Source organism: Cornus florida, unplaced genomic scaffold (genome assembly GCF_030987335.1).
Source record: "Cornus florida cultivar Cherokee Brave unplaced genomic scaffold, ASM3098733v1 CherokeeBrave_3.0.0_Hap2_Chr10, whole genome shotgun sequence".
NCBI lineage: Eukaryota > Viridiplantae > Streptophyta > Magnoliopsida > Cornales > Cornaceae > Cornus > Cornus florida.
Window position 1 is genome coordinate 86546267 of NW_026775580.1, and position 15478 is coordinate 86561744.

Here is a 15478-nt window from a genome sequence, read left to right on the forward strand (position 1 = left end):
TTTTCTTTCAACACCTTTTTGGTTGATATAAATTATTTGGCCCTATATTTTCATTGTCCATGTAAATTATAGGAATAAAAAATTCCAGCAGTGTTCTAAAATTATAGCAAGATAATTAAGAAATTCGCTCTTTTTTTTTTTTCTTTTTTTCCAAATCAATATGATGCCCATGTCATTTTAACTTAAATAAAAGAAATACCATTATTTACTAAAATAGAGTTTTATTCCTCCAATTGGATAGGTAAGGATACAAAATCATGTTCAAAGTACGCTTTGCGTGGTAAAATTTTATTCTAGTGAGCGTATGTAAGAAGTATGTCAATTTTTGTTTTACTGTGTGTGAAAAGCATGTAAATTTTTTTTCTAGTGTGTGTTGAGAAGCATGCCAAATTTTTTTTTTTAGTGTGTGTGAAGCTGTCATTTCTCATAGTATTGCTCCATAAACAATAAAGAAGGCAAAAATTTAAATTTCTTATTATAAATATGAATGATAAATACACCAACAAAAATTTAGCCTAATGATATAATCTATTCATCTTTAAAGTAGATGATAGAGGTTTGAGGTTCAATTCTCTAAGTAGATAGTAGGAGTTCGAGGTCCAACTCTCAAAATGGGTGCGTTGATGTTCAAGTTTCCTTTTCCTAATTTACTAAGAAAAAAAAAAAAAAAAAATTACTATCAAATTAGGTTCAAACTTAGATATTTGAACTCATCAATCACTATGTCAAAACTAAATAAAAGCCAATTCAAATTAATTTAAAATTTGAACTAAAAATTAGGTTCAAACTTAAATATTTGAACTCATCAATCACTATGTCAAAACTAAATAAAAGCCAATTCAAATTTTAAATTATGTAACAAAAAGAAAGACATCACAAAATGTTCTTTCATTAATTAATTACCTGCAATAAAAACCAAACTATGTAAAAATATAAGGGGCACAACAAAATGTTCATTCATTAATACATATCCACAATTAAAACCAAACTATTATTATTTGATTTCAATAACTATTTTTTCTTTCTTAAACACATTTGGGTCAACATCCAATAACCAAAAATGTTGTATATCATCACTTCAAATTTATGCACAATTTAATCCTAACAAAAAAGTAATAATATGGTGTTTTCAATAATATAATTGAATGTAAACACAATGGAATGGAATTGTAAAATTCGAGATATTCTAGAGAAATTATTAGAAATGTTCCATGTTCTATGTCTCAATAATCTTTCCCACTAAAAGAACTAAAATAAAAATAAAAATAAAATACGTCCAAAAGACTAAAACCATCTATCACTTGTTTAGCAAATCTCTCGATAGTTAGTTTCTCTAGTGAATTTTGGGAGTATCAGGTTTCGACTCTTTGCACCTACTGATTTAATTTTTAACCCTTCTTGTCTTATAAAAAAATAATAATAATAATAATAGAATAAAATAAAATAAAATCAGTCACGTGCCTAGCGCGTGCACCCTTGCACATTGTAATTACCAAATCGACCAGCCTGCTCTCTAGTCCCTTGTTTCATACTTTCAGTACAGTTTTGTGTGTATATTGGAGCTCTCTCAAACCCTAGACCGAAATACTGATAACTATCAAAGAGAAGATGGTGGCAACGAATTTGAAAGCAGAGACAATGTCTTTAATGGAGAAAAGGAGTTCGTTGGAGGCCGAGATGAACGTCATCATCGAGCGCCTCTGTCAACCTGGCGGTCCCGGACTTTCTGGCAATCTTGTCGATTCCGAGGCAATTATTCTCCCCAATTTCAATTATATATGCATAAATATACTTATATATATACGTATCTTTAGGTTTTTGTTATATTAGGGTTTGAATTTAACAATTATTTTCTTTCTGTTAGGAATAGGATTATAGTGAATTATGTTATTTCATTTTATTCCATTTTCTCGGCAACCAACCGGACAACTTTAGTTTGACAATTTTTGTTTTTAATGGCCTTTTTTAAGAATTCATTATTCCGCAGGGGTTTCCTAGGTCTGATATCGACATCCCAACTGTCCGAGCGGACCGGCATCGGCTTGCTGGTATGTTGCATGAGGCTCATTGCCATCACACCACACACAGATACAGTTGTTCTTAGTGTGGCATGAAAAGTGATGTGTTTGTTGGTAATTGCTTTAAAATGACAAGAAATGTTGTACACAGTTATGTTGAGCCTATCTGTCTTGAAAGAACCTTGTCCAGTAATTGTTAGTATTAAGTAATGTATATTTCAATTATAAACAAGCAGGATTGATCCCCCAATGAAATTGGCAGGATCGTTTTTTTTTTAAGAACTTATACTTATGATTGCTATTTTGTACAATTATATACTGTTGAACAACATTCTTTGTTGGAGAATTCAATTCTGTTAATAAATCTTTCTGGGTCAAGTTGTTTTTTCGATAATTAATAACTGATATGGCTAATGCATAACAGAATTTGGGGTTGTCAAGTTGTTTTTTCGATAATTAATAACTGATATGGCTGATGCATAACTATTTTGGGATATTTAATATTGTTCTTCATCGGTATGCCTTCAAGTGATTCCAGACTTCCTTGGCTTGTAGCATAAAAGGAAAGTTTTTGCCCTTCTTTCATTCATATGATATTCATGTGAGGAATAATTGCCAAAACTAATTTTATATAGACTCTAGCTTTTGCTTGTGTAGCCCTTTCAGTGACTTTCCGAAACTCATCCATCTATTTCAAAAATAAAGTATCTAAAACCCAGTTACTATATTGTTATTACCAATGTTGGTGCTGCTATATGTACAACATATATAAAGAGTCACTATTGATTTTTTTGCCAATATTTGTTAATTCATTTTTGTACTTACTGCAGAACTCCGAAATGATCACAAGGATGTTACAGGGAAAATAGATGAAAATATACAAATGCTGCATTCGGCCAGGCTTGCTCCTAAATCTTCACCCTTCAAAGATTCAGGTGGGAGTAAAACTAAATTTCTTTTTTTCCAGGTCGTTAAATGTGAAAATCTTATAATTAGAGTTATGTAAAGATGTTGGTGAAATTTACTCTTGCAAGGAGGATCTGTTTAGCATTTACCATCAATTGATTGCAATAATAGATTTTATCTGATTGAGATATAATATTGTAGTTTATATTTTAGTCTTGAATGTTTGAAATCTCTAGTTAATGCTGCTGGTATTATCATTAATTCCTTGTACTAAGATTCTGTGGCATCACTTACTTTCCCATCACACACACACACACACACACACACACGACGAAGCTGGGTAGGTTCATATACTTCTCTTGTTCCAGCTGCAGTTCAGGTTTACATCCACATGTCATGGTTCTTTGAGGTTATTATTTTGAATATCTGATGGATGAAACTGGTGGTGAGCCAGTGAAACTTGTTTAGTTATGCTTTAGGATCTTGACAAATTTTCCATTTGTTATTTATGATGATCTTCCTAAAATTGTTCTTCTGTATTACATCTCAGCTGTTAACTGACACCCTTCTTCTTCCACAACTTTATGCTCTCTCTCTCTCTCCCCAGCAAGTTAAGTAGTTCTGATAACATGAAAAATACTAGTGCTGTAATTTATTCAATTAAGTGTTTATTCATCAGAAAAAAGCTAGAGAAAGATAAAAGGCTTGTATGTTGTGGCTTCTTTTGCACAATGGATAATTTAGGACGCATCTATAAAGATTTAACCACTTCTGCTAATTGGAGGAAAATGCTTCAGTTCTTTGTTTTTTGAGGGGATGGTATGTTTTTTAGTCAACTTGCACTTTAGTTGTTTTGATGGCTGCTCCTTTCGAGTCCTTACCCAGAGAAATATGGTATCAGCAAGAGCTATGGTGGTTGGTGTATCTTTATAAGCTTTGAGAATGATGTCCAAAACTGGCAGAAATATTCATGAAAAATTATGCAGCATAACCGGACATTGCCGATGACTCCTCTTATATATATAAACTTCATTATTGATGCATTTTAGCTGAATTACAACAGCAGATTCATGAAGTTCAGAAGTATTATCCTTCAGTATTCCCATTCCTGGGGGATTTTCTCTTGGGCTTGGCTCTTTCTTAGCACTCGACAGACTAGTTAGTAGTTGGCTCCCAAAAGCTTGCCTGATGATTGTTTAAAAACTGTCATATGAGTCTCATGCCATTCCTCCTATATGTGCTTATTGTGTGTTGCGGGGCAAGGCTTGCCTGTTTAGGCATGCATATGTTGCCTTTTATTCCATTTGTTTTGGCTCTTGTTATGGTGACTGATTTTTATTTACGGCTACTGCCAATTTTTTAAACATAGTTTTTCAGGAAATAGCACGTAGTTGTTTTGATCAGTGTTTTTTAAGTAGGGTGTTTATACTTCTATCACATTTACAGCTATTGTCTAGCAATGCTTGATTTTTCATTCTATAGGGGAAAAAAATGATGTTTGTTTTGAACAGTGAAGTTGAAGTTATATGCCCGTGTTATATTTTTGCTCTTTGAAACAACTGTTGATTGAAATATTAAATTTGTATCTTAGGTGACTTCATAATGCAACAAATTGACTGCATATTTTCTATATATACAAGGTAATATTGAAGGGTCAAGTAATCAATACCCACTTGTTGTCAATGCTGGTACATTGACCTCTTCCAACAATGTTCTTCCGGGTGATGCCATTAGTGCTATGGATGTGGATGTAACTGCTAGCATACCCTTTGCAATGGTCGATGAAATAGCTGATACTTCGCCTGCAGCAGAAGATGGTCTACAACTTGGAGATCAGATTGTGAAATTTGGGAATGTGGTTGCTGGCAATGATTTGCCACGAAGGCTTGCTTCTGAAGCACAGACTAATCAGGGCCATGCTATACCTGTAGTGATTATGAGGCAAGGCTCACTTGTCAACTTGACGGTGACGCCTAGATCATGGCAAGGCCGGGGCATCTTGGGGTATGTTTTACGTTTCCTTTCTTTGCGCTCACTTATGTGTTTATATTTCCTTCTAAACCTTCAATTGTTACTTTAAGCTGAAATTTAATAATTCATAATGAAAATGCTAGTATGTGCAAATAGCAGCTTGAAGGAAGTAAGACTTTTGGTGGCTTCTTGGGGCATCAACTCATTGTTTTTTTTTTTTTTGGCTCCTAATGTTTTTTTTTTTTTTTTTATAAGTAAGAAATGCATTGAAAGCGTTCAAACGGAGAACGCATCCCAAGAGAACAAACATAGGGCCAAAACAACCCTTTAAGCCTTCAAAGAGGCCAAGAAAACAACAATATCCTCAGAAGATCTAAAATCTCTACCCGAAACCCAACAAAAAAGAGTGGAAAGAATAGAGAACTTAAGAAAAGAAATAGGCCTCTCCTTTCCCTCAAAATATCTTTTATTCCTCTCCAGCCAGATGCACCACCACACACAAAGAGGCGTAGCCCTCCAAGCATCACCAGCATGGGCCCCTACAGAGAACCCTCTCCAAGCCTCAACCATCTGTCTAGAAGAGCGAGGCATAACCCAATAGAACCCAAACAAACAAAGCATCAAGTCCCAACATTCCTTAGCCACGGGGCAATGAAGAAGAAGATGATCCACTGTCTCATTATCCTGAAGACACATGTAGCACCGATTAACCACTACCTGATTCCTCCTTCTCAAAATCTTACCCAAAACAGAGGTCCAAGCAAAAAAAGCCACCTTGAGAGGAGCCTTAGAGCGCCAAATAGACTTCCACGGGAAGGATCCTCCAGGCTCAGCTGTAAGACACCTGAAGAAGGAACGAACCTCAAAGCGACCTTGCGGATTTGGCTTCCAACTCCAACAATCAGAATCACCAGCCATAACGCTCTGACGATACAGCGCCTCCAACAAAAGAGTGACATCCTCGGCCTCCCAATCTTGAAAAGGACGCCTGAATCGAACATCCCAAACCAGTCTCCCATTATCAAGACAATAACAGTCAACCACCTTAGCTTGTTTATCCGAAGCCATCCTAAACAACCGAGGGAAAGCGAGGGCAAGAGAAACCTCCCCGCACCAAACATCCTCCCAAAAACTGATCCGCCTGCCATCCCTAAGTCTGAAACGAACATGAGTGGAAAAGACAGTCCACCCCTTCCGAATAGACTTCCAAACTCCCACACCCCTCGGGCCACGCACCTCAAGAGAGCACGACCCTCCTCTACCTTTCCCATATCTACTAGCAACAACCTTCCGCCAGAGCCAGTGCCTCTCCACCCCAAACCTCCACAACCATTTTCCAAGGAGAGCTTTATTGAAAGGCACCAATTTACGAAGGCCCAAACCACCATAACGAATCGGCTTGCACACTTGCTCCCACTGAACCAAATGAAACCCCTCTTCCCCCCCAAAGAAAATTGCGTTGCAACTGTTCAATTCTCTCGGCAACAGAGAGAGGAATCTGAAAAAGTGAGATGAAATAAGTAGGAAGACAAGAAAGGGTACTTTTAATCAGAGTAACCCGCCCTCCTTTAGAGAGAGATTGCTTCTTCCAACCCGCCAATCTCCTCTCAAATCTGTCCACAACAGGATCCCAAACCCCCACACACTTCGAAGGAGTTCCCAGAGGGAGCCCTAAATAGGAGATAGGAAAAGAGCCAGTACGACAACCAAGAATGCCCGCAAGCGAAGCTAACTCAGGCACCTCCCCTACTAGCACCAAAACACTCTTGCCAACATTCACCTTGAGGCCAGAAACGATTTGGAACCAAATCAGAACACATCTCAACTACCTGAGTTGGGACACCTCTGCATCACAAAACACAAGCGTATCATCTGCAAACATCAAGTGGGAAATCTTCAACCGGCTGGCAACATCCCTACCCACCTGGAACCCATTCAGGAAACCCAACTCAACAGGCTTCCTCAACATCCTACTAAAGGCCTCCATCACAAAAAGGAACAAAAAGGGGGAGAGCGGATCCCCCTGTCTCAGGCCCCTCGAGCTAGAGAAAAAACCTGTCGGAGCACCATTTACAAGTACAGAGACAAAGCACTGGAGATGCAAAAATGAATCCATTTCCTCTATCGCTCCCCAAAACCCATCCTCTCCATCAGATAGAGAAGGAACTCCAACTCACATGGTCGTACGCCTTTTCAATATCCAACTTACACAAAACCCTTGGTTCCCCACTACTCAGCCTGGAATCCACACACTCACTAGCAATAAGAACTGAATCCAAAATCTGATGGCCTCCCACAAAAGCATTTTGAGAATCAGAGATCACACCATCCAACACTCTCCTCAACCTAAAAGCAAGAACTTTGGCAATTAACTTGTAAATGCACCCCACCAAACTAATAGGGCAAAAGTCCCGAACATCCAACGCCCCTCCTTTTTTGGGGATGAAAGCAATGAAAGTGGCATTCAAGCTCTTCTCAAAAGACCCCTGGGAATGAAAGGCGTGAAAAGTATCCATCACCTCCCCTTTGACAACCTCCCAGCACTCCAAAAGAAATCTCGTGGTGAACCCATCTGGACCTGGGGCTTTATCCCCATTACAGCTCTTCAAAGCGACCAGAACTTCCTCCTCAGAGAAGGGCGCTTCCAGACCTGTACAATCCTCATCAGAAATAGAGTCAAACTGGAGTCCCTCAAGCAAAGGTCTCCATTCCTCCGTCTCAGTGAACAAATGCTCATAGAACTCAGCAATACCTTTACAGATATCATCATCCTTTAACAAAGTCAGCCCCTCCACCCGAATCCTCCCAATATGATTACCCCTTCTATGGGTGTTAGCCAATCTATGGAAAAACTTCGTGTTTCTGTCACCCTCCTTAAGCCACAAAGCTCGAGATTTTTGCCTCCATGAAATCTCCTCTAAAATGGCAATCTCAGCAAATTCAGCCTGGCACTCCAATCTCCTAGTCTTCAAGGAATCCACCAAAAGCCCCTGACACTCCATCTTGTCAATCTCTGCTATCTCAGCAAAGACCCGATTTTTCCGCCAAACAAGATTCCCGAAGACCTCTTTGTTCCAAACCTTTAGGCATTCCTTCAACTGGCGCAAGTTGCCAGCGAGCACGTGACTAGGAGAGCCAACCACCCCAAACCCATCCCACCAGAGACGAACCCTCTCCAGAAAGCCCTCAGCACGAAGCCACATATTCTCGAATCTGAAAGGAGAACGCCGTCGACGCAACCGACCACAACCCAGAAGCAACGGAACATGGTCAGAAATAGGGCGAGCCAAGGTAACCTGAGCAACATCCGAGAATCTCTCCTCCCAATCTCCTGCCACAAGGAACCGATCCAACCGAGAAAGAGTAGGAGGGGACCGATCACTAGACCAAGTAAAATGGCCTCCCTCCAAGGGCAAATCGACCAACCCAAAGTCATCAATGAAGGCCGAAAAGGACTCCATGTCAGACGTCCACCTACCCCTCGTCGATCTCTCAAAAGGAGAACGCACCACATTGAAATTCCCACCAATACACCATGGCAAAAACCATTGTCTTCTAACATCTCCCAACTCCTCCCACAAAAGAAAAAGCAACGAATCCTCTGAAGGCCCATAAACACCTGAAAAAACCCAATGAAAACCATCCTCCACCAACGACAGCTCACAAGAGACAGAGAATCTCCCAATCCAAGAATCCACCAAAGAAACCCAGTGGTTATCCCACATAACAAGGATACCGCCCGAAGAACCAACCGCATCCAAAGCACACCACACCACAAATCTCCCACCCTAAAGACTACGCACAATCAAATCAGTCATCACTGCAATCTTAGTTTCCTGCAGACAAACCACATGACCTCCCCCTTTTCGAATAGCGCACTTCACAACTTTCCTTCTCCCCGGGTCATTGAGACCCCGGACATTCCATGACAAAATTTGTAGCTTCATAGGGAAACAGATGATAAAATCGCCCCCCTCCTCCTCCCACCATCCCTCTCCCTGGAACCCCTGAATCTTCTTTCATAAGTAACCACTCCCGAGGAAGTCCGCCCTTCCCCAGCTCCCCTCCCGGACTGAGAAGCACCCCTACAGCATACCCATTCCAACCTTTGCGAAAGAAGAACATCATGGAACATATTCATCGCCGCCTCCATTTTTCCTTCAAAAGACACCCCCAAAAGAGACCCCACCTCCCCACCTTTCTCTCTCAACCATTCCTCCACCGCACCGTCCCCTCCCTCACCAGGAACTGGACCACCCAAACACTCCCCATCCGGACCAACACAAGCCAAAGGAGCACACAAAACAGCATTCTGCTCTAAACCATCCCACTGCACTAAACCATGCTCCTCCTCAACAGAAGAACAAAGACCTTCCTCCCAATCCTCAAGGATCGGAGTGAAGGGTAAGCAACCAGCCCGCGGAGTCCCAAACACCTCCTCCGAAGCATAGCCCAAAGGCTCACACTGCAGACCATTCAAAGCCAAATGAACTCGCAATTCCTTAATCAAAGAGGCAGCAGAGACTTTGTCCAAGTTAATCTGAACATCACGCCCTACAAGAACAGTGACCCCCTCTCGATTTAAAACAGGGACCGGAGAAAAATCCCTACCACAGCTCTACCCATCCCTAATTCTGTCATCCCCGATCACTAAAGAAGCCGCCTCAAAAACCGGAGACAGCCTCTTGGACAAGGAGGACAGGACTCCCTCCTCCAACCCCGAAGAACGGCCCAACACCCCATTCGGAGGGGTAGAAAAAGAAGAAGAGTGAGGAAGTGAACATATAGGCCGAGAAGAGGGCTTACCCGGAATGAGATCAGGAGGCTTACGCATCACCCATTTCTGTTTCTCCTTTCGAGACCACCTTCTTCAAATAACAGCCAGGCTAATCTTCTTCTTTGCTCTCAGCCGATGACCCTGCACATGAGCTACAACCCATCGGTCTAAAACAACTAGAGAAACCGTCTTGTGGATCCGATTCATCCTCACGAGAAATGGGCCCAAACCGATTCACCACTTTAAGCCCAGAGCGATCAGAAACAGAACCTAGCCCATTCAACCCATCGCAACCCAAATCAGAAAAAGAACTCACCACGCACCCATCCTTAACAACTTGGGCTGAAACAGCTGAACCTGATGCAAACAAGACCTTATCCAGCCCACCCACAGGCCCAACCCCAACAGAGGGCTGAAATGTCTTAACGGCCCGTTTGTTTGAAATAAAAGTGGATACAGCTGTATCCCTTTGCCAACGACCATTTCTTGGACGCCAACCACGTGTCCAAGGACCAATTCTTCCCCATCCACGCACTGGAGGCGCGTGAAGCACACCTTGGTTTCTTCTCCGATCATCAAACTATAGACCTGGCTTACGGCCAAAACCACAAAAACGGCCGTCACTCCAAGCAACCCGTCGGCCTGCAAAACAACCCAGATCCATCGAGGACAAAACACCCTCTCTCCTTTTCTGATTGAAAAGCCTTTTAAAACACTCCGAATTGCGAACCCAGAGTTTATCTCTCCACTCTTTCCACTTCTGAAAATCGGACAACCCTTTCTTCCCCAAAGCCTCCCATCGAAGCAAATCAACCTCTTTCAAAAGGTGCGATCTGTCTCCACCTTCCAAGCTGTCCGTTGTCGGAACCATCACTGGATGCTTCTCCTCCCACACGGCTACTTTATAGCAGACACGGTCATCATGTATAAAAACGAACGGAGGGCAAGCACGACCAACAGAGACTGTGATGCGAACCCTCTTTGCATCCACAGATTTGTCCGCATCCACCCAAATGAAGCCTCCACAAAGATCACCGACCGTCACAAACAGAGAGTGACTCCAAAGATGGAGGGGAAGGCCGAACAACGTGACTCTCTTCGAACCCTTCTCTTTCAAGATCTCGGAACATCCTACCCTGAAACTCCAAGCATTCAGTCGAAGGGAAGCCTTACCTCAATCCCGACGTCCCTCCTTGAGCACACGAGCTGCCTCTGCCGGAGAGGGAAAACGAAAAAGCAACAGAGAATCCGACAGATGCGAAACCACCACCCCGGATGACACCTTCCAAGCATGCGTGGCCCACTCAGCAATTTGAACCCGATCACCCACGTCCTTGTCGAACGAACCCACCAAACATGACCGGAGATTCTCTTTCCTCTTTCCGACTGAGTCGTCGTCCAGGAAGATTGAATGCGCTCTATAAGTATAAGCAGATCTAGCAACCCCGCCCTGAAGGAAGAAATTTTGATTGCAATTTGGAAATAGGATGATAAGGTACCCTTAGGAACGGAAGGGGTCTTTCCCTTCTTTGTAAAGGAAAGGAAGATGGAGGAGGTGTTTTCTGATTTTAATGTTATATGTATGTTTTATAAGAGTGGAAAATGCTCCCCCCCCCCCCAAAAAAAAAAAAAAAAAAAAAAAAAAAAACAAAACACACACACACACAAAGCAACCCAAATAGTTGTTGAAGGTGCGCCTAGGCTCCAAAAAAGCTCTAAGCTTGTCAAAGCTCAGCTAGAACGCCTCAACCTACTACAAGCCAGGTTCCTTCAATCAGGCTGACATATAGCCCTTAAGCTCATGCTTTTTAGTACCGCTCCAAGCTTAAAAAAAGGCGCTCTTTTTATTTTTATTCATTTATTCATATAATTTTCTTTTTAATTTAATGAGTAGTAAATTAAAATGCATCATAACTTGATTCTGAATGTATATGATAATATATGTTTAAAATTTGTGTGATTTTCAAATTTTATAATCACATTTAATTTTGTTAATGCATATGCATATGAAAGGATTTTTGAGCAAATGTATATAAAAAAATAAAAAAAATACAATTTTTAGAGAATTTTATATTATTTGTGTTGCATATCTTGAATTCTAGCAATTGTACATTAATTGAATTCATATGCAAGTAGAAAAGCTATATGTATGTTGATTTATTACACAAGCGCCTTGTGCTTAAGCTCCAGAAGAATTTGGCGCCTTGAGCCTTTAACAACTACCATAGAAAGATTATACATCATTTCCCTTTTTCCTTTCCGCCGTGTCATTTCCGGACTAAACATCATAAAGGATTTTATAAACTTGGAACATCATCATCATTATGTTTTAAGTTGCCTCCATGCTCTTGTATGAGCTTTACTAATGACTTGTTTATTTTTTATATTCTGACACCCCCTCCCTAAACGAGAAAAAAGAGAAAAGAAGAAAAAGAGCGGACTTTTTACCCTTAAACACTTGAGCAATGGAAGCATTATTGATATGAATATCCTTTGTATTAAAAGGACGGATCATAGATTCTTTTCCTTTCCCTTCAACTTGAGGAAAGATAAATAAAACTTATTGGAGGTCAAATCCTTTCTGTAGTATTGAACTCGGTAAAGCTTTTTTCGAGCTGCTTCTTGCCACCTCATTGTACTCCTAAATATTTTGGGAATAAGGTTATTCAGCCTAACTAGCTTTTGCCCTGTGTCAACTCAAAAATTTCCGGCAGGTTTCATCTCAAATCCAAAAAACATCAGCACTCTCAAATATCAAATATGTAAATGAGTTTGCCGAGAGGCATTGTTTGAGTTGAATCCAGCTTTTCCTCAATTAGACCTAGTATTTTTAAGTAATCAGTTAATTTTATAATTGGTACATTTTAAGTAAGTAATTGTTTGAGTTGAATCCAGCTTTTCCTCAATCTAATTTGAGGAATCTATATTTTTTAGTTGATATATTCAGAAATTCCATTAAATAAGCCATCTTTATGAATTTTTTAGATTCGTAGTTTTACCAGCATGGCAGCATCTTTAGGACTCAAACGTAGAACAGTATTTTAATGCTAGACAGAATGATATTTAATTTTTATTCATGTTGAAATATTCATATTGTGGTAGTCATATTATGCTCCCAAAGACATTACAGTTATCATAAGCTATCAATTAAAAAATATATTTTTTGATAGACTAAACTCAAAGCTCAGTTGCTTGGTGAGAAGACTATTTAGGATCTAGACCTTTGTTTGTTGCCTCCATCTTCAGTGCCATCGTGAGCATAAAGGAAAATGTTTTGGGCCTGACACTTCCCGAATTAACCACCAGGGACTATTCAGCTTTGCTAGAATTTACAAACCCTATTTTCTTGTCAGCTTTACCTTGTATGTGCTGTGTTGTGATTATTGCTAGTATCCTTCCTTCCTCTTCTTCTTCTTCATTGAACATTACTTACTCTCAGGTTTCGTGGATTGCTTGCAGATGTCATTTCCGAATCCTGTGATGGGTGCTATGTTGTGTCGTTGCAGCCGGAAGACAATGTTTGGATAGACTAGTTTGAACATTTAATTCTCTGTTTGCCTATCCATTACTATAAGATTGGTATTAAGCTGTTCTATCATCCATCTACTTAATCATATCTTATATGTCTGATGAGTTCTATTTTCTACCTTTATGTTTACTCTTGGAGAGTGCTCATGGACATAAAAAAGGAAGTGAATGAATCCTTTTATATAGATGAAGAATCATGTTCTATACATATATATATATATCATCACTCTGCAAAACAAAATTTTCCAGAGAGAAGAACCAGACCCAACACCCCAACCAAACAGCGACTCAACTCCACTCATCCACAAACCCGCCTCACCACCAACCCCATCTCAGTCTCTCTCATCACCCTCCTCTTCATCTCTTTCTCTCACCTCATCCCACTAGACCCCAAAACCTGGTTCGTCACTCTCCCCACCACTCTCCGCCACCACTACTCCACCGATTGAACCATCAAGGTCCAGACCACCCCAAATCACCCCCCAATTGAAGTCTTTGGCATTCAAGATGGACACATCAAATCCAATAACATACTCATTGTACATGGGTTGGGTTGTAGTTCTTACTTTTTTCACAAAATTGTCAAGTATCTGGGCCTCAAAGGGCTCCACACCGTCGCTATCGATCTACAAGGTTCTGGGTTTTCCGATAAGTCCGACGATTGGTTTTTTTTTTTGTGACTGGTTGAAGTTGATTTGGATACGTTGTTGATGGGTTTTGATGTGTATGAGAGAGGAGAGAGATGGTTGTGGCAAGGACTATGGTGGGAGGAGGTGGCAGTGGTGACGACCATGGTGGGGAGGTGGGTGGAGGAGATGGGGTGAGGAGATGGTGGTGAGGGATGGATAGATTTTTATATATATATATATATAAAAAGTGCTACAGTAGAGAGTAATTTTCATGAACAGTGTAGAAAATTTCTCACTTTCCCTTCTCTTCACAAAATTAGAAAGTACTTTCGTAAAATAAAAAAGTGAAAGTATTTTATTAAACATGATTTTTACTTTTGATTCTCAATTTTAGGAATTGACAGTAGAAATCAAGAATTATTCCGGTTAGTAAAGAGGTCAATGTTTTATTTTATTTACTATCCTTTTATATGGTTTGTAATTTTGTAATGATTCAAAAGAGTAATGTTTATGATGAGGATGGTCATAGTGAGCTTACCCCTCATTACCGATCATTGCGTGATTAGACATCAAAAGTCATGCAATTAGTAAATAGGCCAATGTTTTGTTTTGTTTTGTTTACTGTCATTTTCTTTGGTTTGTAATTTTGTAATGATCCAAAAGAGTAATGTTTATGATGAGGATGGTCTTAGTGAGCTCACCCTTCATTACCGATCATTGCGGACAATATAGAATTAGCCCAACCCAAAAAAAAAGAAAAATTAGCCCACCCAAAATTAACCCAATATAGAATTAGCCCATCCAAATCAGCAACCCTGGATCCGCCCTTGGTGGACATCAAAAGTCATGCAATTAGTAAATAGGCCAATGTTTTGTTTTGTTTACTGTCCTTTTCTGTGATTTGTAATTTTTATTACCGATCGTTGCGTGCATGACATCAAAAGTCATGCAATTAGTAAACAGGCCAAAGTTTTTTTTTTTTTCCTAGTTGGTACTTACACACACTTGTCTCTTCTAAGACTTGAACCCTTGACCTCCTTTTAGGAGGTAAGAGACTGATACCGCTAGGCCACTGACCCGTTGATAACAGGCCAATGTTTTGTTTTGTTTATTGTCATTTTCTGTGGTTTGTAATTTTATAATGATCCAAAAGAGTAATGTTTATAATGAGAATGGTCTTAGTGAACCCACCCCTCAGTACCGATCATTGCGTGACTGGACATCAAAAGTCATGCAATTAGTAAACAGGCCAATGTTTTGTTTTGTTTTGTTTACTGTCATTTTCTGTGGTTTGTAATTTTGTAATGATCCAAAAGAGTAATGTTTATGACGAGGGTGGTCTTAGCGAGCTCACCCCTCATTACTGATCATTGCGTGACTAAACATCAAAAGTCATGCAATCAAACAATGATGAGAGCGCGAGTTCAGTAAGAGCGGTTTCATACAACATTAGCTCTTCTCCAAACAGGGTCTTAATAATTGCCTCTTCCAACCTTCTCACCAGCCGCAAATTATATGAAACTTTGTTGTATTACTAATATGAATTTCTTATTTTTGTGACTATTGTATTAGAGATTTTATATATGAAACTTGGTCGAAATTACTCCTATTAGGCAATTGGATTAGAGATTTGTTTTTTTTTTTTTTTT

General features: G+C 39.9%; 1 protein-coding gene across 2 annotated transcripts; it reads left to right on the forward strand.

Moving 5' to 3' along the window:
- Positions 1-1504: 1504 nt before the first annotated feature.
- Positions 1505-13318, forward strand: LOC132279725 (probable 26S proteasome regulatory subunit p27). 2 transcript variants are annotated; one of them, XM_059781756.1, is made up of 5 exons: positions 1505-1749; positions 1988-2048; positions 2849-2953; positions 4565-4928; positions 13112-13318. In XM_059781756.1, the coding sequence occupies exons 1-5, from the start codon at positions 1609-1611 to the stop codon at positions 13203-13205; spliced, it is 765 nt and encodes a 254-aa protein (XP_059637739.1). In that variant the 5' UTR covers positions 1505-1608; the 3' UTR covers positions 13206-13318. The 2 variants fall into 2 exon arrangements, with proteins under 2 accessions (XP_059637739.1, XP_059637740.1); XM_059781757.1 differs by having other exon boundaries at positions 1506-1749; positions 13132-13318.
- Positions 13319-15478: the final 2160 nt, after the last annotated feature.